The 26,402-nt window shown below is 34.5% G+C and overlaps 1 protein-coding gene across 1 annotated transcript in view; it reads right to left on the bottom strand.

The window, feature by feature from the left end:
• The window catches only part of nbeab (neurobeachin b), a 248,792-nt gene that overhangs the window by 173,228 nt on the left and 49,162 nt on the right, over positions 1–26,402 (bottom strand). The window contains exons 2-8 of the mRNA XM_038294440.1: positions 16,917–17,148; positions 15,343–15,443; positions 15,118–15,213; positions 13,513–13,634; positions 11,957–12,083; positions 8,560–8,679; positions 6,602–6,748 (exon numbers count right to left, since the gene is read on the bottom strand). Of these exons, the coding sequence (XP_038150368.1) occupies positions 6,602–6,748; positions 8,560–8,679; positions 11,957–12,083; positions 13,513–13,634; positions 15,118–15,213; positions 15,343–15,443; positions 16,917–17,148 (945 nt within the window). The remainder of the gene's footprint in view (positions 1–6,601; positions 6,749–8,559; positions 8,680–11,956; positions 12,084–13,512; positions 13,635–15,117; positions 15,214–15,342; positions 15,444–16,916; positions 17,149–26,402) is intronic.

Below are 26,402 nucleotides of genomic sequence, written 5' to 3' on the forward strand. Positions count from 1 at the left end.
TATAAAGAGTGCTGAATCTTAGTATTACAATATACATGTATTTTCTGAGGATGGTAAACACTAGTGGTGGTGCTATGATTTGGTATCAACCATTTAAGAATTTAAGAAAACAAAAATAATGAGAAGTGCATCTTAATAGCTACAGGATTTAAGAAAGGTGCACTTCTTTGCATGCTATGTATTAAAAAAGCATGTATAGTATCTATTAGTTTAAATAAACAATCATATATTTCTAGATGTAACAAAAAAAAAACAGTTTAATACCTTACTTGTTCTTAGTTAGTAATACAAGCTAACTTATTTGCGTTGCATGCATTCCAGATGAGCATGTTTGCTATGATTTTGAAGATTATTGGCTTTCAAAACAAAACAAAAAAATCACTGCTTTACTTTTTTATTTAATTTGCAATGGTGTGTTTTATGATAGTTTATCTTTACTATCTCAAACAAAAATGCTTTTTTTTTCTCTGAATGTGACTATGATAAAATAAGCAATTTCCTGAACTGATATAGATCAACTCAATATCAGCTGGTGCAGCATCCAAGCAAGTATTTCTCCATAACAGAACTTAAGAAATATTACAGATGAACTACATCCTCGCTGCCATGCAACTTCCCAGTTGGTTTCTACAAAAAAAATATTATAAATATTCAGCTCATTTGCTATGATCAAGTCCACACAGCAGCCATTATGGAACTCATCATGAAGTCTCTAACATCCTGAGGTGCTATGTATGCATGAAACCCAAGTTGTGAAAAATAACTTTCCAGAGCCTCTTCTTCTGTGCAAACACTGGAGCAGTGTGAAAATAAAAATCTCATGGGCTTTGACTATAAAACCTTGTAGCATGACAGCATCATTCCACAGACCAGCCAGTCATATAAAAGAATTAGGGCACCGTTCTGCCTTTTGCCCCAAGAGCTAAGGGCCGTCACTGAGGAAGGACCAGCACTTGAAAAGGTTCGGCACTCAAGTGATATCTATGGACTGAGCATAACAAGAACTCAGAAAAAAACGTCTTCAGTACTGCAACGTGTATTCAAAATTACATCAAGTACTGTCCCAGTAGGAGGTAAAATGAAATCCCTAATAAGGAAGGAGCCGATTCTCTTACTCCAATAACAGTAAAAAAAATAGGTCAATACTTTCTGACGTAAAGTATTTACTCATTTTGAGGTAAAGCAAGAGCAAAAGTAAACATATAAAATAAACTACAAAAATAAAACAAACTGACAAGCTTTAGCTTTAAGAACAGGAATTCATAAAATGGATATTTTTGTAAACCTAATTTTAACATGATATTTGATTTTCTCACACACAAGTATACAATAAAGGATAGTATATGTCCTTGTAATATAAATTAAAAATAAAAACAGTCTGAAAAGGTTTTATTGGCAGAAGCAGTAAGCTAATAATACCCACCCTCCAAAACCAAGTTACACTTGGCTTAAAAAAAATGATGGCTCCATTCTATAATGCACAATCTACTATAGCGTTTGGGAAAAAGGTAGTACAGCCAATATCCTCCGGCTATTAATTACATTCACTTAGTTCATAGTGTTCAATCACATTTTTTATAAATATGTTTTTAAACCTTATTAATGTTGTACAGTCTTTAAGCTCCTTGTTAGGAATCCAGTTTGTGTGGGTCGTTTGTATGTTTCTTCTCTCTCCACCACCAGGTGGTGCCCTGTCCTCGTTGGGCCTCCCTGCACATCTGCGGCTCGTTGGTTCATTACTGGAGTATTTGAGCTGTGGGCTGTCACTACCTCGACGCCAGAGTGTTTGCCAGTTTTGGGTACTCTGGACAAGCTGAGATTAGCTGAGTCTAACCTGAGCTTTGTTTCTCTGAGTCTTATGTGTTTTTGTCTTTGCTCTTCGGCAGGAAGCCTTCCTGTGAAAACTGGATACCTGGACCTTCTCCCCCTGGAAGGAATTACTGAGTTTACCCTGAACAGGGGAAAACTTCCACATGATCCGTTCAAGTCCCCATTGGAAATCCAAGTGACAGTACGCTCCATTACTCTTCTGTGTCAAACGTAAGTATACCTGTCCGCTCTCCAATGAGTTCCCCCTTCTCTGGATAATCCCACACAGACTGGATTCAGGGATTGACAAGAGCCCCCTCAAACATGAGTCCCTCTCCAGCATAATTCAAGCTGCAGTCTCATTTCCCACGGTCCCTTAACTTATCTCTGTGATCTCCCCTTCAGACTTTCCAGTTCCTGTTCACCAGTTCACCGAGTTCCAGATCAAACCTCTGTTTACATTACATCAAATAAACCTGTTAAACTTTTCCCCGTGTTCTCTGAGTGGTTTCTCTGCATGTGGGTCAGATTCCTTAAGATTCCTTAAACCGATCATGACAGTCCTAATATAGTCTGCCGCATACATCATCGCCAACAGAAGGTACATATTGTTACTTTACATTTGTTCTTGCTTTGCGTTTTCTGAATATTTTATACCCTCCAAGATCATAAGCACTGTCCTTCATCAAAAATAGACCCTGAATATGTACTGGAAACAAATTATTCTTTACTTTGTACATCAATTGAGTAGTTTTAAAGTCAACCAAATCTTTACATTTCAATGTTTTTAAATTGGCAAAATGACGGTTCATATGTCCTCTATAATCTGCTTTATTTACAATCCTATTCATTTAGAGATTTCCTTTTTCTGTTTAATCTTATTTACTTTGTGTGCCATAGCTCTATTGTTCTGTATCCACACTTAATTAATCGACTAAACTTACTAATCCATACTGCTGACCTTACTTTTGATTTTCTTGAAAAGAGGAACAAGAGTATACAAGCCAATCTATTTTAAAGCACAGTGTGGTGAATACTGCTGCGCAGCACTGGCACAAAGTCAGAGGGCTAATCTGCCTCTATTAACTCATGTATGGAAGCAGAGATATAATGTAAGAGCAGAAATAACCAAGTGCATCATTTGAAAAAATGGAAAGTCATGGCTTAATTGGTTTGACAGGTCAGACCAATGACTAATGCTTGGTTTGCAATTCATGTCTGAATTGCAGAGCAAGAGATACAGTAGATAAGAATATACTGAAGACATGTGTGCAAAGATTTTTGTTAATATTTTCCTCCGCCAAGGAAGGAAGGTTTTCATTTGTCTTGTTTGTCTTTCTGTTTGTCTGTTTTTAAAATAGATTAATAAGTTAAGAATGGATTATACTGAAAATTTCAGAGAAGGTGATCACGATCAGGATCACAATCTGGATCCAGGACTTTTTCGAAAGATTCTGTGAATTGGAACTCAGTGCTGCATTTGATACAGTTGACCATTTTGTTTGAATTAAAGGTACACCGCTAGACTGGTTTAAATCTTATCTATCTGATTGAATTCAGTTTATTCATGTTAATGACAAATCTTCCTCATGCTCAAAGGTTACCTGTGGAGTACCACAGGGCTTGGTGCTAGGACCAATTCTCTTTACTTTATATATGCTCACAATCAGTAGAATTATTAGACAGCATGGGATTAATTTTCACTGTTATGCTGACGACACCCAGCTATATCAGTCTATAAATCCAGATAAAGCTAACCCATTACATAAATTACAGGCATGTCTTGAAGACATAAAAACCTGGATGACTCTTAACTTTCTCCTTCAGAATGCAGACAAAACAGAAGTTATAGTCTTTGGACCAGAGTCTTTGAAAAATAAGCTGATTAGCCAGTCACTTCATTTGGATGGTATTAAACTGATTTCAGATAATAAAATTAAAAATCTTGGTGTTGTTTTTGATCAAGACCTGTCATTTAAATCTCATATCAAAGAGGTTTCTAGAATTTCCTTCTTTCATCTGAGGAATATTGCAAAAAATAGAAATATTCTGTCCAGGTGTGATGCTGAGAAACTAGTCCATGCATTTGTTACTTCAAGGCTGGACTATTGTAATTCTTTACTATCAGGAAGTCCACAAACTGTAGTTAAAAGCCTTCAGCTGATCCAAAATGCTGCAGCCAGAGTTCTGATGAAAATGAAAAAGAGAGATCATATCTCTCCTATCCTGGCTTCTCTTCATTGGCTTCCTGTTAAATCCAGAATAGAATTTAAAATCCTCATTCTCACATATAAAGCTTTAAATGGCCAAGCTCCATCTTATATCAGAGATCTGATTGTTCCTTATGTTCCTAAAAGAGCACTTCACTCTCAATCTGCAGGTTTACTAGTGGTTCCTAGAATTTCTAAAAATAGAATGGGAGGCAGATCTTTTAGTTATCAGTCTCCTCTCCTGTGGAACCAACTACCAGTTTTAGTCTGTGAGGCAGACACCCTGTCTACTTTTAAGACTAGGCTTAAAACTTTCCTTTTTGATAAAGCTTACAGTTAGAGTGGCTCAGGTTATCCTGAGCTATCTCTATAGTTATGCTGCTATAGGTTTGGACTTCTGGAAGACATAGGGGCCCCCTATTTCATCATTCTCTTTCATTCCCTCTCTACAGTATTCTCCTACTCTGCAGAAGCTGTTAACGTTATGCTCTCTCTGCTTTTTCTCCAATTAGCTTTGCCTCATTTGTTCCTGTTTGGCTGTGACACCATCCTGGAGAGAAATATCAGCTGTGCTGCAGCCATCAACACCCTTGTTTATAGATGCTGGAGATCGGCCTGTTTTCCAGTGTAGTCCTGTTTCTCTGACAGTGACTGGCTGGATGTGCTCTCTTCATCCTCTGACATGGGAGCTGGTTCAGTGCTCGTCTGCCTGGCTGTGTGTTTCCTGGAACGGGGCCGCCTTTTACAGCTGCTTTTTGTGCCTTTGCTTCTGTCTCCTTGAACCCCAGTCGGCCTCGGCAGATGGCCGCTCACACTGAGCCTGGTTCTGCTGGAGGTTTCTTCCAGTTAAAAGGGAGTTTTTCCTCTCCACTGTCGCTACAAGCATGCTTGGTGTGACGGATTGCATTTGAGTCAATGAGTCAATACAATCAACGGGTTTTCATTAGATAGAAAACTTAGAATCAATTTGACTGTATGATCTGGTTGAACTGTAAAGTGCCTTGAGATGACTTGTGTTGTGAATTGGCGCTATATAAATAAACTGAATTGAATTGAATACCGGTATAAACTTAAGGCGGAAGTCACAATATGTCAGTGGAAATGAGCTCTGGAAATGAGCTTGGTGGAGGTCTGTACTCTCAGAGTGCTTTTCTAATTATATCTATAATGCAGTGTTTCTAATTTAAAACTCAAAGAAAAATTGGCAAACAGCATATTAAAAAATGTTAATGATTCTGCTTACTTATAAATTTATGATAACGTGCATGAAAAATTGTGTCCTACTACAGCAAAAATCACTACATTTATAATATCGGCAGAAAATACAGCTGCAATTGAAGAACTAGATTAACAAGAGAAAGCATCCCAAACATTAAACACAGATGAAAAAAAATTCACGAACAAAATATAAAAATATCCCATATCAGTGAAGAGGTTTCTATCCAGTGACTAAGCAAAGATGTGAACATATAGGACCCAAAGCATGCTGTAATCTCCTGCATTCATGCATATCCAGCAGCTCTTAATTAAAATAGGAAGGATTCCTGACAGCTGGACAACTTTCTAATTACAGCAACCCACTAGGCTAGATTTATTATGTTCTCTGTTACTTATCCGAGCTCCATCGCTTACAGGCAATTTTTTTTATGGAGCCCAGTCGTCATTTAGAAATTTTAAACACTCCTTATTCTTACTTTGGTAATCGAGTATAATTATATTACAAAAGGGTTAGCACAGCAAAAAAAAGGGAAAAAAACATGTTAATTTATATGTTTTGCCATTTCATTCCAGTTTCAATCATAATATAGTATTTTTCGAAAGATTTTTCTTTGTCATCAGTTGAAAGAACAAATTATAGATTCTTTAAAATCCCTGCCTACAATGATCCAAATAGTGAAGGTGCTGCGTAAAATAATTTGCGACAAGCCACATATAGAACCACCTTCCTACACTGACATGAAAATGTCTAATTTTGCTTAAAAAAAAAAGGAAGGAAAAGTTAAGCTGCCAAAAATCATCACCAATATACATGTTGTGAGACATGGAGGGTTTGGAGATGTTGTAGTGTTGTTTATTGCACATTTCCTGAAAGAGTGCAGTTCAGAAGTTTGAATAACAGCAACACTTCATGTGTCAACGGTAAAATCCAACGGTAAAATGTGGAAAAAAAAGACGAAAAATGTAATCTTTCATTGGAAGGAAACTAAAAAAAACAAGCAAATCTCTATTAAAAAAAGCAAAACAAACAAATAGAAACGTTACCATTTTACATATGTTTATGTAAAGCAAATTAAGAATTTTAAGTCAGATGATCCTCCTTAGGAAGCTTGCTACAATTTCTGTAGCTGATAAGTTGGCTCAGGACTCAATCCCCTCACTAAGATCCCACAGCTACTCCCCTCTGTACTGTGCTATTATTCCTAAAGAATAGGTCATTTATGCAGCGGTTTATCTGGTAGGAAAGGCAGGACGGAGACATAAGGCAAGGAGCACCAGAGCAGCGCTCCTCATTGATTACACAAATGGATGGGTGATTCAGACTGCTTATATGTAATCTAATTTAGTCACCCAGAAGCACATACCTTATAGCCTGGACCTAGCTGATGAATAGCAAAAATCTGTGCCGGATTGAGAGCTTCACTGAATACGTAGACAGCTCCAAGCTGCCCACAGAATACTCTGTTTGCATCTGCTGTCTCTGAGGATCCAAGGAAACACTTATCATAGCTCTGAAAGAAGAAAGTATGAGGGGAAAGGCAAAATCATTTAGCATTTTCAAACATTTTCAAAAACTCTTCATTCAAAGAAATAAACTATAGCAATTTTGTGTTTAAATAATCATTTTACCAATTTTTTAAATGCAAAAAAAAAAAAAAACTCTTGATGGAAAGAAATTCAGAACTAAAACAAGTACTCTAACTTCACTAATGATCAATTGACAAGTGTAAAACTATATGTACAATCTAACTCAAAGTTAAAATATTTTTATTAACTATAACAAGCTGGACATTTGGAATTTTTTTTTAAGATTTTAATAATTCCTGGACATTTTTATTCAAATTGTTTGAGTTTAAAACTCATTTATTAACTAAAATTAGAATTTACATGTACAATCTTACGGAATCCAAGAGTGTCGTACTCGACTTTTTTTTTTCTTATGACATAACTATCTCCTTATCATGGTTAAACCATTAATTGTTTTGTTAAGATAACAGTTATTGATTTCTCCAGATAATAAGATGATTACCCCATATGAGTAATGAATGAGGCTGGCCAACAGCCCTGGATTCTCAGTCCATCCATGCCTGTGGTGCCTGTAGTTGTGCAGTCGCAGTAACGCGTGTGCGCAAATAATCAGTTTTTAGTTTCCTTTTATCTTTTCAGTCGTTGTCAGGTCGTGGTGGATGATTGTATTGCATGGAATACAGTAGAAACAAATCTGTTTTTTAATGAACATTTTTCAGGCATAAATCTACTTGCTTATGATTTAGAAGTGGAAACAAATCATCAAACCAACAACGTCGTCTAGTTAACTAAATTTTAAACACATGATTATTTACAGAATTACACATAGGCTGCCATGACTTATACTTATAAATCTTCTCCCTTTGTTGTGGTATTGGAGGATGGAATCAGTTTTAACACAAACCAATCGTCTTGTTATTACGAGAATAACAGCTTATGTGATCTTTAGATAATGAGAAAATTAACTTATTTTCTCAAGAAAACCATCGTGAAAAAGTATCGGAGGGACACGACCGCTCTCGGCTTCCATACAATGTAACTCAAAGTTAAAAAAAAACTTTTTAGAACCAGCTGAACATAGGAACATAGGGAAGTTTTATGTTTTAAGATTTTAATAATTCCATGTTTTATGTTCAAATTAACGTCATTATATATTATAAACATATTACTAGGGTATATTTATACACTCACCCACAAAAACTGTTAAAAAACCCTCCACCAATCAGTCCATTTAGAATCCAATTCCAGCAATATGTTATTTCAGGTGAAGAAACCAGGTAAACATTGGCTTTGTTTTAAAAGGTCCACAACATCACAACATACAAATAAAAAATTTCGAAACTTGAGTTCAGAAACTTATATAAATCCTAAAAAAAATAATAATTTAGAGGTCTAGTACACAGCTGTAAAAACCCTATTCTCTGCTAGCAGCACATTAAGAAAAATATTCTCAACAGAATAATTGTGACTCATTGATTATTTCTCTTTTAAAGTAAAAATAACCTCACCATTAAAATGAAGGAAATGCAATATGTGTAGCAGAGTTTTTCTTCAACTTGTTTTACAAAGAAAAATCCCAGCATGCACTAAAGTACATGCATTAATGGAAATTCTACTCTGTAAACTATAGCTCCAACGTTTAAAAATCCATCATCCACATCAGAGTGTACATAATGGCTTGCCATACTGCTAGGGGAATCAAAATTGGCTTTTCATTATGAAAATAGCTTGAAATGCAAAACATTTGTGTTACAAAGAAATTCTGTTCAATGTGTTACAAGTGAAGAGTACTTACATCATTTGTATTGACATGCCATGCCATGTCGCCATAAGACACAAGCTGTCCGTTAACATAGCACCTGATTTCACTATTCCTCCAGCGACTGTAGATGTGAACTATGCTGATCATGTACCACTGAAGTAGGGAGAAAAGTATGTCAGACTGAAAAGAAACAAGCTTCAGAGACATTCAATAATAAAAAAACGTACCCTTTCTTATCTTTTCTTTCCACATATAAAAGAATTGCAGCTTTCTTTTTTTTTTTTTTACACAGTTACTAAATAGTTGAGCATCTCAGTCACACCAAGAAAACAATTGTCTAAAAACCAGGATCACAGCAGTGCAGAAATGAGAAAACACCCCAGGCCTATTCTGTATATCTACCATCACTGATTATTTCAACTTGGGATTCTGTAGAAAATTTAATATTAGAAGAACCATTTTCTTTTTCAGTTAAAAAACTAAACATTCAAAAAAATAAACTATTTGTCTAACACTGCTGGATGATGTAGAACTTTGTTACAGCATTATAGAGGTGGATTTGCGTTTAGTTTACATAGTGTATATGCACTTATTGATTAACATGTGAGTGCTTTTTTATGTTGAAATGTTACATTTTTATGTTACATGTAAAATATTCCCTTACGTTCACAACAGTGCCTCACCAACTTATTAGAAGTTATAACCTGAGGAACATGATACATATAGTAGATCAGACATTTCCTGTAAATCAAAAGCTAAAACTTTTAGATTTATATACAGTAACATTCAACTCCCCTTGATGGATATGTTCTTGAACCACTCCTCATTACAACTATAGCTCGGAGGCCTTAGAATCCGTCACACCTTTGCAAAGCTGGACACAATCTTTTTTGCCTACAGTAAGTATATGTCACACAGGTACCATAAGCTTTTTAGCTGCTTCTCTGATTAATGCTCTTATTGAATACCCACCTAGTTTAAGTAGAAGGCCATGTATTAGTAGTTCTCAGTGCCATACTCCTTTCATTTTCTAATGGAGCAAACTGTCTAATTTCTCCGATCCTTGGCTCAGTTTGAAACCTCTCTGTGAGCTATCAGTTGCACTTTTTTGAGGGTTATCAGTTTCTTCCACATCATTTATGTACTTCTCTGTTTTGGTCTGTCACACAAAAAGACTTGACATTTCTTGCTAAACCTACTAATTACCTTATCTATATAGAGCTGCACATTATGTTGAAGTGCAATCACCTTCGCAATTTCATAATTAATAAAGACAGCTTGGCAAAAAATGTTATGCAAGTTATTATAACTTCGGGTAATATCAATTGAAGAGCTGTTTCCTAATAATATACAGTTGGATAAACTTTTACTGCCATTCGTACTAAATATTTCGGAACAACAAATGCTTTCTTGCAGAGAAGGTGGTGGGTAAAATTTGGAAAATTTGGGTTTAGCACAATACATATCTTAATACCCAATATCAACAACCATAACATAGTTACCTTTCCTCATATCCTGCAGCTCTAATTACATAAAACAAAAACCAGAGCAGCCCTGAGTGTTCAAACTGCTATAATCATTTTTTTTTTGGTTTTGTTTTAAAAAAAATCAAAGAAGAGTTTAAAAAAGAAAAACATAATTTTTTGCCTTTTACATGTAAATAGACTCAAATGGCAACTCCACGTAAGGCAAAAAAGGTGAAAAAAAAATGCAAAGTAGGTGTGCCAACTACGCGAGCATGACTTCAGAAAAGTGTTGAAGGTGACAGTATGATTAGAAAATACTGTCGGCCTATTTACAATTCTAAAAAAATAATATTTTAATCATTTCTAGTAATAAGTGACTTAAGTCCTAATCAGCTTAATCTCAGAAAAGGTTGTCTGCTTTTTCCTTGTAAAAGCAAAGTGTGTTTCTTTGTATGTTCCCGTGTTTTGCTCAGGGCAGTACAAGTTAATTTGCAGTTACTTTCCAATGAAACCCAAGTTTTACATCTGTACTGCATTGAAAAAGCAGATAGGGTAAAACAAAATAACTCTTTTGTTAACTAGTGTCAATAATATATTAGTTCAACCTATGAAGGGGGGGGGGGGGTAGTGTAATTACAACTGCTTCGCCTAAAGGTAGGACTGTGCTAAAGAAGATTCATGACTGAGCAGAAGAATTAAAGCTGACTGTAGATCAATTAGAAGCGCAGTTATTCAGGGATGTCTGAATCCAAAAATCTATTAAAAAATTAACTAATGCTCTTCATCTCCAAACAGCTTCAAAACCAACGCCCTGTCTCCTATAATGAACAGCTTTCATCAAAGCTGCTATGTGAAGGTTGTAATTGTTTCATATGTGTCAGGTGAGTTTTTCAGTTCCTCGGGGATAAATGAGGTTTGATTCTTTGTTCCACTTTTACATGTGTGAGACTCATGACTGTTAAACCTCTGATACCCTGACTGATACCCATAAACACACATATTTTAATTTGTCTTTTTTTCATCCAGCCCGGTTGTTGATTACGCATGTATATATATATATATATATATATATATATATATATATATATATATATATAATATATATATATATATATATATATTATATATACATACACATACATATATATATATATATATATATATATATATATATATATATATATATATATATATATATATATATATATATATATATATATAAAATCAGCACACAACAGGCTGATCAAACTACTGATGTAATGTCTTTATAGCAGGTTTAAAATTAGGCTCATGAATGTGTGTGGCCTCCATGTTTCTGTAAGACCTCTCTACAATGCATTAGTATGTACCTGATTAAGGTGGTGGAAGGTCTCCTGAGGGATCTCCTCCCATAGCGGGACTAAAACATCCACCAACTCCTGAGCAGTCTGTGGTGCAATGTGACATTCGTGGATGGAACATGATCCATCCACCAATTTCACATATATGTATTAATCATTCATTTTAGATTTCACTAAAGGTTTTTGTGCTAACTCTGTGTGACCCTGAGGTGCTTATGCTGTTATTGAACATTGTTTTTAGAGACTTTTACCCCATAATTCTTGTTACATTTTTAATGGCAACATAAATCTGGGAGATCCTGCAGTTGACTAGAAATGGGCCCGGGAGTGGCATCAAGGTCATAACAAAGACAAAATGTCAGACTTGATCAAATTAGCACATTCTGGAAAACTAAAATAAAAAAAGTGTAAAATTGTATATAAAAAAACATCACAGTTAATTAAATTGTTTGCAGTCCTTAATTGTCAAGAACTGTGCTGCAGCTATCTTAGTGAAAAATATTATTTCGTAATAAAAGATCATATGCTACAGAATAAATGTAATCAGAGGGAATATTTAATTATTTCTTCAGTGTGAGTCTAAGACGCTGCAATAAAAGATCACTTTGGCCAAAATAAACATACCTTCCTGGGTTGAAAGTCATACTTCACACAGTGTTGAAAACCTTTGCCTTTAGACTTAAGTGATGTGACAATCAAACAGTTCCCAACAAAATGTGCAGAGTAGCCAATGCCCTTGCTGGTGCGGAAGCTGCAACAAAGAGAACATTTCCAAAATGCATTTATGATTGATTAACTTTATTGATCTCACAGTGGAGAAATTTACGTATTACATCAGCTCAAATAGTCAAAGAAGAAGAATGTGCCAAAGGAAGAAAAGGGTGCATGGGATATATACAGTATATACAGTGCGTCTACATATGACTTTTTTTTTTTTAATGATCAAACAGAACCAAATCCAATTTCAGGTTTAAGTTTTTGTCATTTATATGCTATTTATGCCAAATGGAATGACACACTAACATTTTAAGATTTAATATAATATATTTAGTTAATTTGTATAATTCAAGCACAAGTGACCTGTTGCCATGGCGGCATAAAAAATGTTTGATATAGTTATAAAAAAAGGAAAAAAATAATATATATATATATATATATATATATATATATATATATATATATATATATATATATATATATATATATATATATATATATATATATATATATATATATATATATATATATATCTGTGATTGGCTGGCTTTCATTGCACCGGGGATAAAATTGTTTGATTGAAGTAATCCCTCCTTTTAACTGAATTTGTCTAAAAAAAAAAAAGAAATAGTAATGGCCAGAGGTTTATATATATATATATATATATATATATATATATATATATATATATATATATATATATATATATATATATATATATAAATAAAAATGGCCATTACTATTTCTTTTTTTTTTTTAGACAAACTCAGTTAAAAGGAGGGATTACTTCAGTCAAACAATTCTATCCCCGGTGCAATGAAAGCCAGCCGATAAGTCCGGGCTAACTATTATCTCTGACTAATCAGTCAGTTTCATCCCTCCACCTTTCAGTCCACTCTGATTCTTTGACTCTAGATAATAAATTCTGCTCTTTGAATTCCATGAAAAGCCATTCAATAAACAGAGAAAGGAAGAGCCAGACAGTGTAGAAAATTCTGTTTATTGATTCTTCCTATAATTACCTAAATCTTTAGTAGAAGCTGGTATGTGAGCATTTTGTGGCAATTATGTAGATCGAAATGATTACCTCGGCCGCGACTTAAAGCCCTCAGTATTCCAGCTGCGCTCCTTCATGCCTACACAAGTTTAAATCTCAGCAATTTTATTGTCTTCTTTATTTTCACTTAGCATTCATGCCGTTATCTGGGAAAGACATGTCCATTTTCCTAAACGCATTACAGATAGGGTAGAAGTCTATGTGTGAAAAACAACATCTGTAAAATAATTTTAACCTTGCTATAGAGTTTTCAGTCATAAACTACTAAAGGGCTGAACACAAATCCTCAGGGAGAATAAGGCTTTGTCATAAAGCTGCTGTTAGCGTAAACAAAACAAAATAAAAAGAAAAAAAGTGTTAAGGTTAAATATAAATCACAGGTCTCGCAAGTGTTGTGCGAACCCACCAATAGAGATATGGTTTGTCCTTGTCTACGTTGATATTGTTCAGCGGATCCATCCTGAACCAAGTGTTGAATGTAAACCCATTCTGATAAGGCCACTTTGCAATAGGAGGTAAAGCAATTGCCTATAAAAAAGACAAAAACATCATGAAGTAGGAAGGAAAACCATTTCCTTTGTTATATTTCTATAAAAAGTGCCCGTGTAAGTTCTCAGTCATCCAGGTCAGTGCAACCACAAAACAGGCTTAAATTGGAAGGTAAACGGACTTCCACTCAGTTTTTTAAGAGGTTTTCAACGCTTATCCAGGAGTTTTTGTCAGATTTGTTGGCTGGAACCATAGCCAACAAAATTTCCAAACATGTTAAGAAAATCATTTGAAGCATGTGGGAGAGCCAAACTGGGCATTTTTTAAGTAGGCCAAAAAAATTCCCTGGAAAAACAACAACAGTATCTAACACAGAGGAGAAAAGAGAGATACGCAAAAATATTGTCATTTTATGTGTCAGAAAATTCTGAGAAACTCAGAAGAATTTTCTCCAAACACAACATACTGGTGAATTTGAAACCCAATAACATAGTCAGACAAAAAAATGGTTCATCCTAACATAATACCCAAACCTAAGCTAAGAATTATTATTTTTATGCGATCCACACCAGTTATTACTGGCTCTCATATATTGGAGAAACCAAACAACAATTACATAAACTGCATGGCACATCATAAGAAGGCCAGTCCCTCTGGGCAAGATTTAGCTGTACAGTTGAACTCAGGAACAAAGGACACAGCCTTGAAGATCAGATATTGGATGGAGAGGACAGATAGTTTGAAAGAGGGGTGAAGGAAGACAATTTTTTAAAGAAAAACCCCATTTCTGAATAAAGGGGGAGTATAGCTTTTTCAGCTTCCAAACCTTTACGATTCCGTCATGGAACACATCCCAAAGAAATTCTATATGCCCTCCTATCCTGATTCAAAAGACCAATCATAAAGTCTATGCACAACAAAAGGCTTCAACGATCCAGAAGTTGCATCTGAATTGGAAGGGTGTCAAATCCTCTTAAAAAAAATAAAAATAAAATACTGAAAGTCCAGTTGGCTTCCATTTTAAGACTGTTTTGTGGTCTCCACACATAGCTTGTTAGAAGGCTCATTTTTTAACCATGCTTCAAGTGTGTTTGGCTAAATGTATATAAGCTTCTGCGAGATTAAATGCAAAAGCACATTTACTCAGATGTTTCATAATAATACAAAATATCAGATAAAGGATTGTGAAATCATGCATGCTGTAAACACATTAAGTAAAAGAAATGCAGTATCACCGTAAATAACTGTTCTCTGCAACTTTGAGAAATAAAATGTGATTTTCACAGTGTTGTAAAACAAATTTACTTTTGGTGAAACAAATAAAGTTCTTTAAAATACTTAATTTGTACTTCAGGCACATGTTAGCTTAGTCAGGTTCAAGTTTTGAGATTTCAAACATAGAGATGGATTACCACAGGTTACCACACCTTATATTACCCAAGATAAAACATTTTTGATTGAATATTTTCCAGAAGAATCTAGACTTAATGAACTCATAATAATAATGAAACACAAAGCTTACTGCTGCACTGCGACCAGGAAAGTTGAAAAACACATCTGGACCATGTCTCTGGGGCATCTGGTTTAACACTGACAGCATTTTGACCGCATGCTTTGGCTGTATGTGTCAAAGGAAATAGGATTATAAGAAGCATTTTATAGTTACTGAATACACCAAATCATAGAGAGTTTAACTGACTAAAAGCAATACAGTTTCATCCAGCCTTTCAGTTGTCAAATTACTTACCCAAAGGCTTCCTTCCCCTCGCAGCATGCTGAAAAGCAACTTCAGTTCGTTCACTGTGATGCTGTAGCTGGCCAAAACACCCAGCATATCCACCAGCAAGTCTTACAGAAGATATCAGATGGACACACACACACAAAAACAGGAGTATAGGAGAGCAGACCATCATAAAATTGGCTTGAGTTTTATAGAAATCGTAACTCATCCTCCGCACAAGGCATGCTTAAGGGAAAGTGCTAATTCTAATTGTTACTTCCCCTTATTAATAATACAGCTTTCTCTTTTGTTTGCTACATTTTGTCAGTGAAATTCAATTATATTTAAAACCTATAAGTAGTAATCATGCAGAGTGCCCGTATCAATGAAAACTCCCTTTTACTGAAAGCCAAAGTAAGACAGCCGGAAAAATCCAATTTTATTTCAGATCTTAAATACAATTCAATTAACACAAAACATCACATCCATTCCTTTTATATATCTGTTTAATTCTTACAGGGTCAAAGGGGACTTGGTGGAAATCTCTAGAGGCAAATGAGTTTGAGACCGGCTATTCGTAGGATAGGCTGCTAGTTTATTTTAGGGCTGATAGAAAGACATATGAAGAACCAGTCACTCAAGGACAAATTCTATCTTAAGTTATAGCACATATATTTTCTTTAGATTTATTTATTTATTTTCTTTAGATGTTGACTTTACCTCACTATTTTTTTTGAAGATCATTTAAATATACCTCAGAAATCAGATCCCACTACTTTCACTGTGAAAAACTATCATCAAGTCTGCTTGCCATTAATCTCGTGTGTTAAATAATGCACAAATATTTGCAGTTTATTCATGCAATTATGTCTGCAAACCTGTTTTGAATGCAATTTTGGGAGGTTATAATCTGTTATTGTAATCTAACCAATCAATATTGTTATCTATCCAAATCAAACTTTTTCTGACAAGGCTGAGAATAAACCTTTCTCAGAATTGGGCCTGTGAGCCCAGAGGCTTTATTGTCCCTCAGAGTCAACTTTTCAATAAGACTATGATAATTTTTAAAATTATTAAATTTTAAATGAATATCTAAATGTAAATGGAAAAACGACAAAGGTATGCAGGGCTCACACTTATTTAAAACTGTTGTATGTGCTGTGAAACTTTGCACAAAGAAGCACTCATGAACCCTAACTAATGTCTGAAGTGACCTGAGCAATAAAACTCCTGATTGGATGGATAAAATACATTAATAAGTTTCTCCAGCATTGCTCTTTCATTGCTTCTATATTTCCATATTTATAGGTGTAATTTTATAATAACATCAAACTAGGGAAGCTCTACATTTGTAATCCTCAACAGACCCCATCAACATCATCCCTGAAGAGTGAGTAATGCAGATGGAAATCAGATTTCCATCAAGTTCTATGTGGCTACATAATTTGCATTTTGTAAAAAGATTGATTTGTAAATGATTTTGCCTACAGGCTGAGAGCTTAACTATGAAAGCAGCCATGCATTAAAATAACAATCAGCTAAAAATTTACATTTAAAACAGCAAAGCACAAATGATATGTCTACTCATATTATCATCATACCTGCAATTATGTCATCCACTGAGCTCATTTTGAGCAGCACCTGTTGAATGAGCCCCACTTCAGTGCATGTCTGCAGGTTTCTAACACTTTTTCTAAGAATGGCAGTGAACATGCTCCAGATCTCAGCCTGGCAGGTGACATCACAGTGTTCCAACAGCTCCATCATACATCCAATGCTCTCAGCATCCTGAATGATGAAGTTAATCTCCAGGTCAAACTCACCACCCACCAACTGGAAAAAAAATGACAAACAGAGAAATTATGAGAAGATGGCCTTTTTATACAGGCCACACACTGGTTGATTTATATTCTGTGTCAAACTGTTGTAAAGCTCTAAATGAGGGCAATTTGAACTGCATTTAGACACTGACATTTTTATGTAATCCAGCCATAAGCCCCCATGACCTGGTTCCTCCTAAATGAGCATGATTAACTGATACTAAAATACTTAAATAAAACGTTTCAGTTCAATGCTCCGATGGAAAATAGCTCCCAAAAGTTGCAAGTGAAGCTCGTGCTTCTAAAAGCAGATTCTAATGAGAATTTAAGCATCCATGACCATAAAGCTGTCTGGTATTTAATGAAAAGGCGAGAAATAGACTCATCATTGCTTTTTTCCCCCCTATTTAAATTACAAATGATAATCACTTTAAAGAAAATAGAAAACAACTATTGATAGCACACTTCTTCAAGACCAAAAAGCATGAAATTAGCTCTCCAAAGAAGTGCAGGTTGTACATGAAAGCATAGTGAAAACAACTCGCTGGTGGGCATCAAAGCAAGAAGGCAGCAAATGGGCCTGGAGCCCCACTGCACATTACTGTGACTGACGGGTAATAGTAAGGTGAAAGCAAAGAAAGGGAGAGAAGTACTCAGAGGAGACTAGTCCACTATGGAAAAGCTTTGCTTTGCCTCAACCTCATCATGAGATCTTCATGTTGGTGCAGTGGGTTAAATATAGAAATAGGCAAAACTAACTGCATTATATCTGCTTCTTCTGATGGTACAGCTGCTATCATTACAATATATATCTTATGCATTCAATGTTGTCAAACCATTTGCCATATAGGTCTTCCTGGGGTGGGTTTTATCAGAACAATACGTACATTAACATTTAATAAAAAAGAGTTTTAGTACACAATAAAGAATGGAAAAGGCATTACAGTTATGAAACTCAACTAATCTTAAAATGGTATTTTAACGTGTTAAATGTGAAAATATGCAGATGGTGAATATAAACATGTTTGGAAACAGGACTGTTGAAAAAAATAATTAGGATACTTAAGGAGGTTAGAGGGTACTGACATCGATGGGCTATTATCAATACAAACAGAATACCAAATAGGTGCTGTTTGTTGTTCCAACCACATGCCTGCTGTAGCAGTGCAGGTTGTGCATCAGATATTAAGTCAGCCATTTTTCTGCTTCATCCTCCCACTATAGATCAAAGGTTTGAACTATCCAATTTGTATTTACATTTGGTAGAGTATTACAAATTTGTTACCTAAATCACTGAAACCTTAGACGTTTAGAGTGAATTCTTCCTACAAGGATGGTGATAAATGACGTTGTACATGATTAAACATGATATTGGATTTCTCCTTTCTGCAAAACAGTTGTAGGAACAGCTGTGATTTTTTTTTTTTCAGCCAGTGCTTTAGTGGAGAAAATCAATTATTTTAAGTACTTAATAATCATCTCCAAATGAAAACTATTTAGCTGAAAACCAGCCACATGAAAATCAGATTTTAGCAGGGAGCTTTTTTTTTTTTAGTTGGATTTTTTACTTCTACTACAACAGTTCTGGTAGGAAATGATTTTGGACTTTTAGAATGTATCAATCCAGCCTTTAATAAAGGTGGAATGATGCTGAAACTTACAAATGTAAAGAAATTTTAAGACAATAATTTGTCCAATAGGCTTGAAATTAAAGGTAGAGTGGAGGATGTTATTTTTCCGGGTGGATCATCAAAATAAATGGTCCTCCTAATTGTCAATCATTCTGGTGATATGTTTACGTACAGCTGTCCTACATGCACGTCCCAATTTTCACTTAACGGTGGTGAGTCTGACATGGTGGAGAAATTTAAAACCTTATTTTGGAAAGTAAGCTTGTATGAACAATGCAAGCAACAACTTTTAAACAGAGCGTGCACAAGGAAAAAGAGGTTTGTGCATGCTCTTGCACGCAATTAATAGGCGTTTCCTCTCGGGAGTAGGTAAAGTGTTGTGCACATGGATTTTTTTTTTTTTAAGTGGAGAGGACGAGTCTTCTCAAAGATTTGCGAAAATCCTACATCCATTTTTATTTAACAGATAAGCATGCATATATATATATATATATATATATATATATATATATATATATATATATATATATATATATATATATATATATATATATATATATATATATATATATATATATATATTTAATAATTTTTTTACAAACACACATATATATGTATGGATATCTATATATCTATATCTATATCTATATATATATATATATATATATATATATATATATATACACACATACATATATATGTGTGTGTTTGTAAAATAATTATAAAATATATGTGTGTGTGTATTTGGGGGAATTTTTACACATTCCATCCTGAAAAACCAAAAACCGTTTGAAATCAATATGGCATGGCCCTGATGCTGTGTGTATATAAAATAAAACTCAGAGGCTGCAGAGCTCTACAATTGATTGCACCTTATATGTTGTGCTTGGATGATTACTTTTTTCAATGGCAATGTCTGTCAGAGAAAAAAAAAAGATATTTACAAAATTCAGTAGAATTCACATAAATATGTGCATTCTGCTGTTTTATCACATATTTTGATTGAATCCTATGTTGATTAATAACTGTCTTTCATTTTTTTCACATTATCTTGAGTAAAATGTGGAACATTTATATTCCACATACACGGACCTTGACTTTTATCAACTCATATCTGTTTTTGAATCGCGTTCTTAGAGATTCAATACTGTGAAATGCTGCTTGTAAAGTAACCATTTGGTGGTCTAATTGCAGGTAGAAATATACAACATAAAAGTAATAATACAAATAAAACCTTGGGTCACTGTGTACTCTCTGCATTGATTGAACATTCAGGGATAAATCGAGCTTTACAAAATTTTCTAATAGGATATTTTTTCCCCCTGTTTTTATCTCTGTTCTCTTGATTAAACTAAAGCTGTTCTGTTGTTGCACTGGGCTATTATGAAATATTGTAGGATTCATTTTTGTGTTACCAGCAAATCTAATTAGTAAGAAATCCAATCTTTTTTTTTTTCTTATGCCAGAAAATGTCATTACATATCCAAAAATGTCTTGCTTAAAGAAACACCTTCCTACCCTAGCAGAGGTCTATTATCATCTGCTAAACAGTTAAATTAATTACTGTATCTATTAAGAAAACATATTCGTACTGGATAATCTTGCTGATCCAACATCTAAATCTTATCCAGTTTCTTTGGTTTTTGCCATTTTATTTTTTGGAAAAAAAAGTAACATGTACGATTCTTTAAAGATACCTAACCAATGTCCTTGAATATTTTGTTGCAACTACTCAAATATATTTTTTAACAAAAGATTTTTATTATTTTCCAAACCCTTTGAAACTGCTGTAAATTCTGAGGGATGATTATGTACATCCTAATTGGGTGAAAACAGGAATATTGGCAGGTGATCACATTTGACTAATTTCAGTCTATCCCATGTGACCGGCTTTTTAGAAAAGCACAACATTTTAACCTAATCAGATCATTAAATACCATAACTGGGAGTTGATTAGGTGTGCAAAACACAACACTCTTTAGTGTGGAAGGTGACATTTTTTAATAGAAGACTTAAAGCAAGTAATTTTCATTACCAGCAAAGAGTTTAAAATGAAGAGGAAAAAGAGCAGAATTATTAAGAGGGCATTTAAAAAGAAAAAGATATTTCCTATAGAGACCCGTAAGAAGTTAATTCACTCTTTGTATCCATTTCAAAAATGTTGCTCCACAACTGCATCACAGAAAGACAATGTGGTTCAATATGTTTTTTTTTTCTGTACCTTAAAGATAATCAGATTAAAATTTCTTCTGCTGCAATCAAGCCCATATCTCAGTCCTCAGAATTGCCATAATTGCAAAGTTAGTCCCCCAGAGAAAATCTTACTCATTATTTTCCAAGATGTAAATAAAGACATGGATTCTCTGAAGTAAAGGGTGATGCCTTTCAGATTCAGCAAAGAAGGTGGTGGTGGGTAAGAAGTAAAATTAAAGCAAAGCTAAAATCTGTTGATAAATTAAATGAACAAATTTACTGCAATTCATCATTTTCTGTTCTACCCGATGAAAACAACAGCTATGAAATTACAAAGAGCATTTTAACTACAGAGACTTTTCAAATGCATGATACTGCAGAAGACATTCAATATTAATTTAACCGATATGTGTTCACCATAGAGGAGCCAGATAAAATACTGTATATTAAGGGAGCAACACATTGCACCTCTGTCATGATGACAAGCCTATTTTAGAGTGTTAATTATGATCTGCTTTATGAAGGATGTCTGGTGTATCAGAGATTATCAAGAAGTGGTGTACACAGACACGTGGACTGCTTTGTGGAATGGTGTGAAAATAACCATCTCATCCTGAATGTGAATAAAACAAGGTAAATAGTTTTTAGAGCTGAAAACATGATTAATTAATTATTGAAATAAAGGTCAACTAATTAAATAATTGATTAATTGTTGGAAAACATTGGAGAATACTGACTCTAAAATATGCCTTTCACTGACAGAGCGACCCACTTAGACCAGTAATTATACAGGAATTGTTAAAAAAAATAACAAAATGAAATGTTGCATTTAAGATTTAAAAAAACAATTATCTTTCAATATGCTTAATCCAGATCTCCACAGGTGGATTTTTTACTTTCACCTTGTTTAATTCTGTAAAATATCAGCAAAGAATCATTGCTACCCGATTATTAATCGGAAAAATAATCAATAGAGTAATAGATTATCTCAATAATCATTAGTTGCTGAACCAAACGATTTTAGATTTTAACAGAAACGGTGACATGTCAATCACTATTACCATAAAGTGGTGGTGAAGGAGTATAAATACCTTGGTTTTCACACAGACAACAGGCTAAACTAGCAAAACAATTGTAAAGCCGACTACAAGAAGGGACGGAGCAGACTGTATTTCTTAAGGAAACCAAGGTCCTTCAGTGTTTGCAGCAAAATGCTGCATATATTTTATAACACCCATATTCCACATCCTGTCTGTGTCAGGGCAGTTATAGACCGCTGTTAAAACAAAACATATACTATGACTCAAGTCCCTGCTGCTATCTACTAACCTTAACTTCAAAGTATTTAGAACTAAAAGTTAAAAATTATTACCTAGACTTAATGTCACAAGGCTAATACCTAAACGGGTGGGTCAGTGATTTGCATCTGACTTATAATACACCGGTCCATGTACCTAAAAATAAAGCAATAACCAACTACAGCTTGCTCTAGAGTGAGCTGCCAATGTGGCAGACACCTAGATAGATGTCAAAATATATTCATAAAAATATTAATCAAATATCTTGTTATCTCTGTTTTAAGCCAGTTTGTCATTAAAAGCCATTCTCACCCTTTTGTTAATTAGGTGAATTTATATTTTCACTAACAGATATTTGTCATAATTCATGATATTCACAGTAAAAAAGCTGTAAAGCTAAAATTTCACTGACAACCTGTTAGATCTCCATTATGCACTCAGCTGGTCTCCTCGGTATCACCCTGCTGTCTGTGTTATCACAGCCTTATTGTGCAAAGCTACACAAACTGCAAACTTCATAAAGAAGAGAAACACTTTTCCAGTCATTTTTAGTTGCACATGATGAACTGAAAAAAAGAAAACTGTCTTACACTATCATTTCACTTAAATAAGCATTGGTGGAATAGGAAAAATCTTCTTTGGAACAGTAAGTATAGATTTGTCTATAAAAACTGAAAGAAAAAAAAATCAGCACCCTTGACACACCTTTCAACATCACCTAAATAGAAACATAATCTTACTAATATTCACAAGAAGCAAATCACTTATTTTTCATACAAAACAAGAAATCTACCAGAAAAATTTTTTTTAAACACATACTTAAATGAAACAATCAAGATCTGAAAAAATGGCAATATGTCACAGAAAATCTTGTCCATATCATTATTTATTTTAGTCTTAAACTCACTTTATTATTATACAGCTCTGAACTTTTGTAATATTGCAAATACTTATGTATCGACTTAAGCAGGATTGATCACATACCACTTATCGGTTCCTTCTAATTGTCAGTAAACCTCTATAACTTCTTAATACACAAGCTGCTTCATATTTTTACAGCAGCATACTGATATGCTCTTCCAACAGGATACTTTCACCCAGGGTGTTGTTGTCATGGGACAGAGGATTTAGAGCAGTCAAAAATCCCTCAACACTTCTGATGAACCTAGGTCTAAAGGCCTGCTGTTGGTAGGGTGACCAATTCCACAAATTGACTTGTTAAAACAAACTAAAGAACAAACAATAAAACTTACTGGCTGTATTATAAACGCATTGAATGAAGGAAACCAAATCTGACGAATATAACAAATCTGTGGGCAGATTACTTTAACTACTTCATGCGTTTATTTCAAAACACATTCATGTTGTTTGCTGAACATAAGCAGAACAATGCTGGTGGTTATAAAGGTTAAAATCAATTATAGCTACTTCTACAACAGTATTTCTAGAGATTCTTACACAGCAAATGAACTGTGACTGGGTCAGAGACCTTTAAACCAACAAGGCCCCTCAATATGTTTCAAGCCAATGCCTAAAACAGGACTCCCTTGATAGAAATAAAAGCATGCATGATCAAAGGAAGATCATAGTTTTTTTGAAAATTTCTTGCAAATTCATTGGCAATGTTGAATGACAAGAACAGAAAGGTTACATATTTAGTAAAATATGTACTGCCCTTTTTTTGTATTGTGAATATTCTAGTGGAAATTGAAAAAATAGTTATGCTCAAGAAAAAAAGACGCAGTGAAATTACCACTTAGCCGCCAAGGGCTTTACAGTACTAGATCAAATTTAAGAAAAATTAAAAAAAAACACACAGACACACACCCACACACAAAAACTATATATGTAAATGAACCAAAGACTACGTTTCCCAGTAAAATGAGACAAAATAAGATGAATGTCTTTCTGCTTAAGAAGAAAATGCATCACAGAATGTTAGAATCAGATTAGTACGCTTCTGTGGTTTTAGGAATGGTTTTTGTATTGCGGGCTTTGTTAAAGTTATAGACTATCCACTATGATTGAATTAAATTGATTCACTGACTGGAGAAAAAAAAATGAAAAAAACCCCAAAAAAACACAGTTTTCCATCCATCTTGTCCCGCTTGTTCTGTCAGAGTCGCAGTGGGCAAGAGGCCATGTACACCCTGGACAGGTCGGCAGTCCATCGCAGGGCAACACAGAGACTCACAGAGACATACACCGATGCACACACACTCACAACTAAGGTCAATTTAGAGAAGCCAATTAAACTAACTGTCATGTTTCTGGGCTATGGAAAGCAGCCGGAGTACCCGGAGAGAACCCACTCATGCAGAGGGAGAATATGCAAACTCCATGCAGAAATAACTTGGGCCGGCAATCGAAACCAGAAAACTTCTCGCTGCAAGGCAGCATTGCTACAAACTGCATAACTGTGCAGCCCACAAGTTTTTCCATGTACATATAATAATAATGGACTTTTTGGGGAGAGAGATTTGTTATAAGTTTTGTCTTTATTATGCAAACCTTTAAGACCACCGGTTTCACATGCAGATGCACCAACCAATCAGAATGAGAACAAATCTGGCTGCTTTCACCTTAATTATGTCTGATTGTTAATTGGCAGATAAAATACAGATTTTTTTCTCTATTCATTATATAAACCAACTGCCTAAGGCCAGTTCTACGTATAAGCATGTAACACTGCATAGAATATGCAGGAAAATATTCAGTCAAACTAAGGAATAACATTTTAAGTTGCTAAAATACCTTTTTACAAATCCTTTTATAAATATTTACATTCTTCCTGTGGATGAGAGGCTGAACCAGTCCTCTCCAAAAACAGCATTAAATCTCAGAATCTGAGGAAAAATGTTCACTGTTTGACTGCATAGTTCAATTATCATAAATCCACCAGCAACTGGGAGGTGTGGGAGAAATGTGATCTGAATGGATGACTTCTAGCATGTGAGCAGACTGAAAGTGAGACATCAGGAGGAGTGTTGCACTGTATGTGATAACACTAGCAAACATTTAAAATGACAGTTTGTTTTAGACAGACATTAGACACCTTTCGCATATAAATTAGGTTAACAAGACTTCAGGAAGCCAAAGACGAGAGGTGTCTAATCAGTCATTTTAAACAAGGAGCTCATCAACATTGTGTTAACACAGCCATGCTGTACTTCTGCTCTTTATCTAACTACAGTATACACTCCTTTGTCAATTTATGTTTCTCTACTGCTCCACAGAGGGTCCACTGGGAGTGTGGATGATTGAAACTGGTGTCCAGAATCACTTGTGTCCAGATTATCACAAAGCTCACGGTGAGAAGGGTAAAGAAATCTGTTTTCATATCTAATCGGTTAATTTCCTTTACAAGCACCAATTAATCCACATAATGATTGTTGAAAAGAGGTGAATCAGGCAGAAAAGTTTATTTTCCACAGTCAAACAAAAAAAAACTAATGCTAAAGATCTAAGTCTATAACTAATTAAGTCTGTTTAAAAACAGAACCACCTGGGACTAATCAGGAAAAACAACAAAGAACACATAACATGTATTTAATTTTTGTACCGACTAATGTCTGTGATAACTATAATATTCTTAACAAAGGCTTTCAGCAAATAAGGAAAATTTCTGATTTTGAATTTGGATTTTGAACTCATTATTAGAGACTCATTTACAACTCAAGTCAGTTTAGAGAGGAACATGCACTAAATATCACAAAAGTAATAAAAGGTCTGATTTCTCCAAAACTTACATTGCAATACAATTGTAAGGGTTTATTTATATGATAACTCCATCCTTCATATTGAGACCTTTTGAATAAACTGAAATCTAAAAAGTAATAAAACCATTTTGTATCACAAAGTCACAATCATGCAGTCAGTCCATTCATCTTTTTTTTCTCTGCGGATTCAGGACCATGTCAAAAGGGCAACAATGTGATCAGAGATGCTCACAACTCTCTTACCCTGGCTAACTCTCCCAGCTCATTTAGGAGCAGACACTAGTATACTATTCAGTTTGAATGAACTGCTCTGCCTGCCCAAAGACTTCCTCATGTAGACTGCGTGTTTTCAAAAGAGCAATATCTCTTGTGTTATAGTTATTCATAATTCAGGGATTTTATATTTATGCGGCAAAAGCTAAATAT

This window comes from Cyprinodon tularosa, unplaced genomic scaffold (genome assembly GCF_016077235.1).
Source record: "Cyprinodon tularosa strain WSP-4 unplaced genomic scaffold, ASM1607723v1 ctg34, whole genome shotgun sequence".
In the NCBI taxonomy this organism is placed as follows: domain Eukaryota; kingdom Metazoa; phylum Chordata; class Actinopteri; order Cyprinodontiformes; family Cyprinodontidae; genus Cyprinodon; species Cyprinodon tularosa.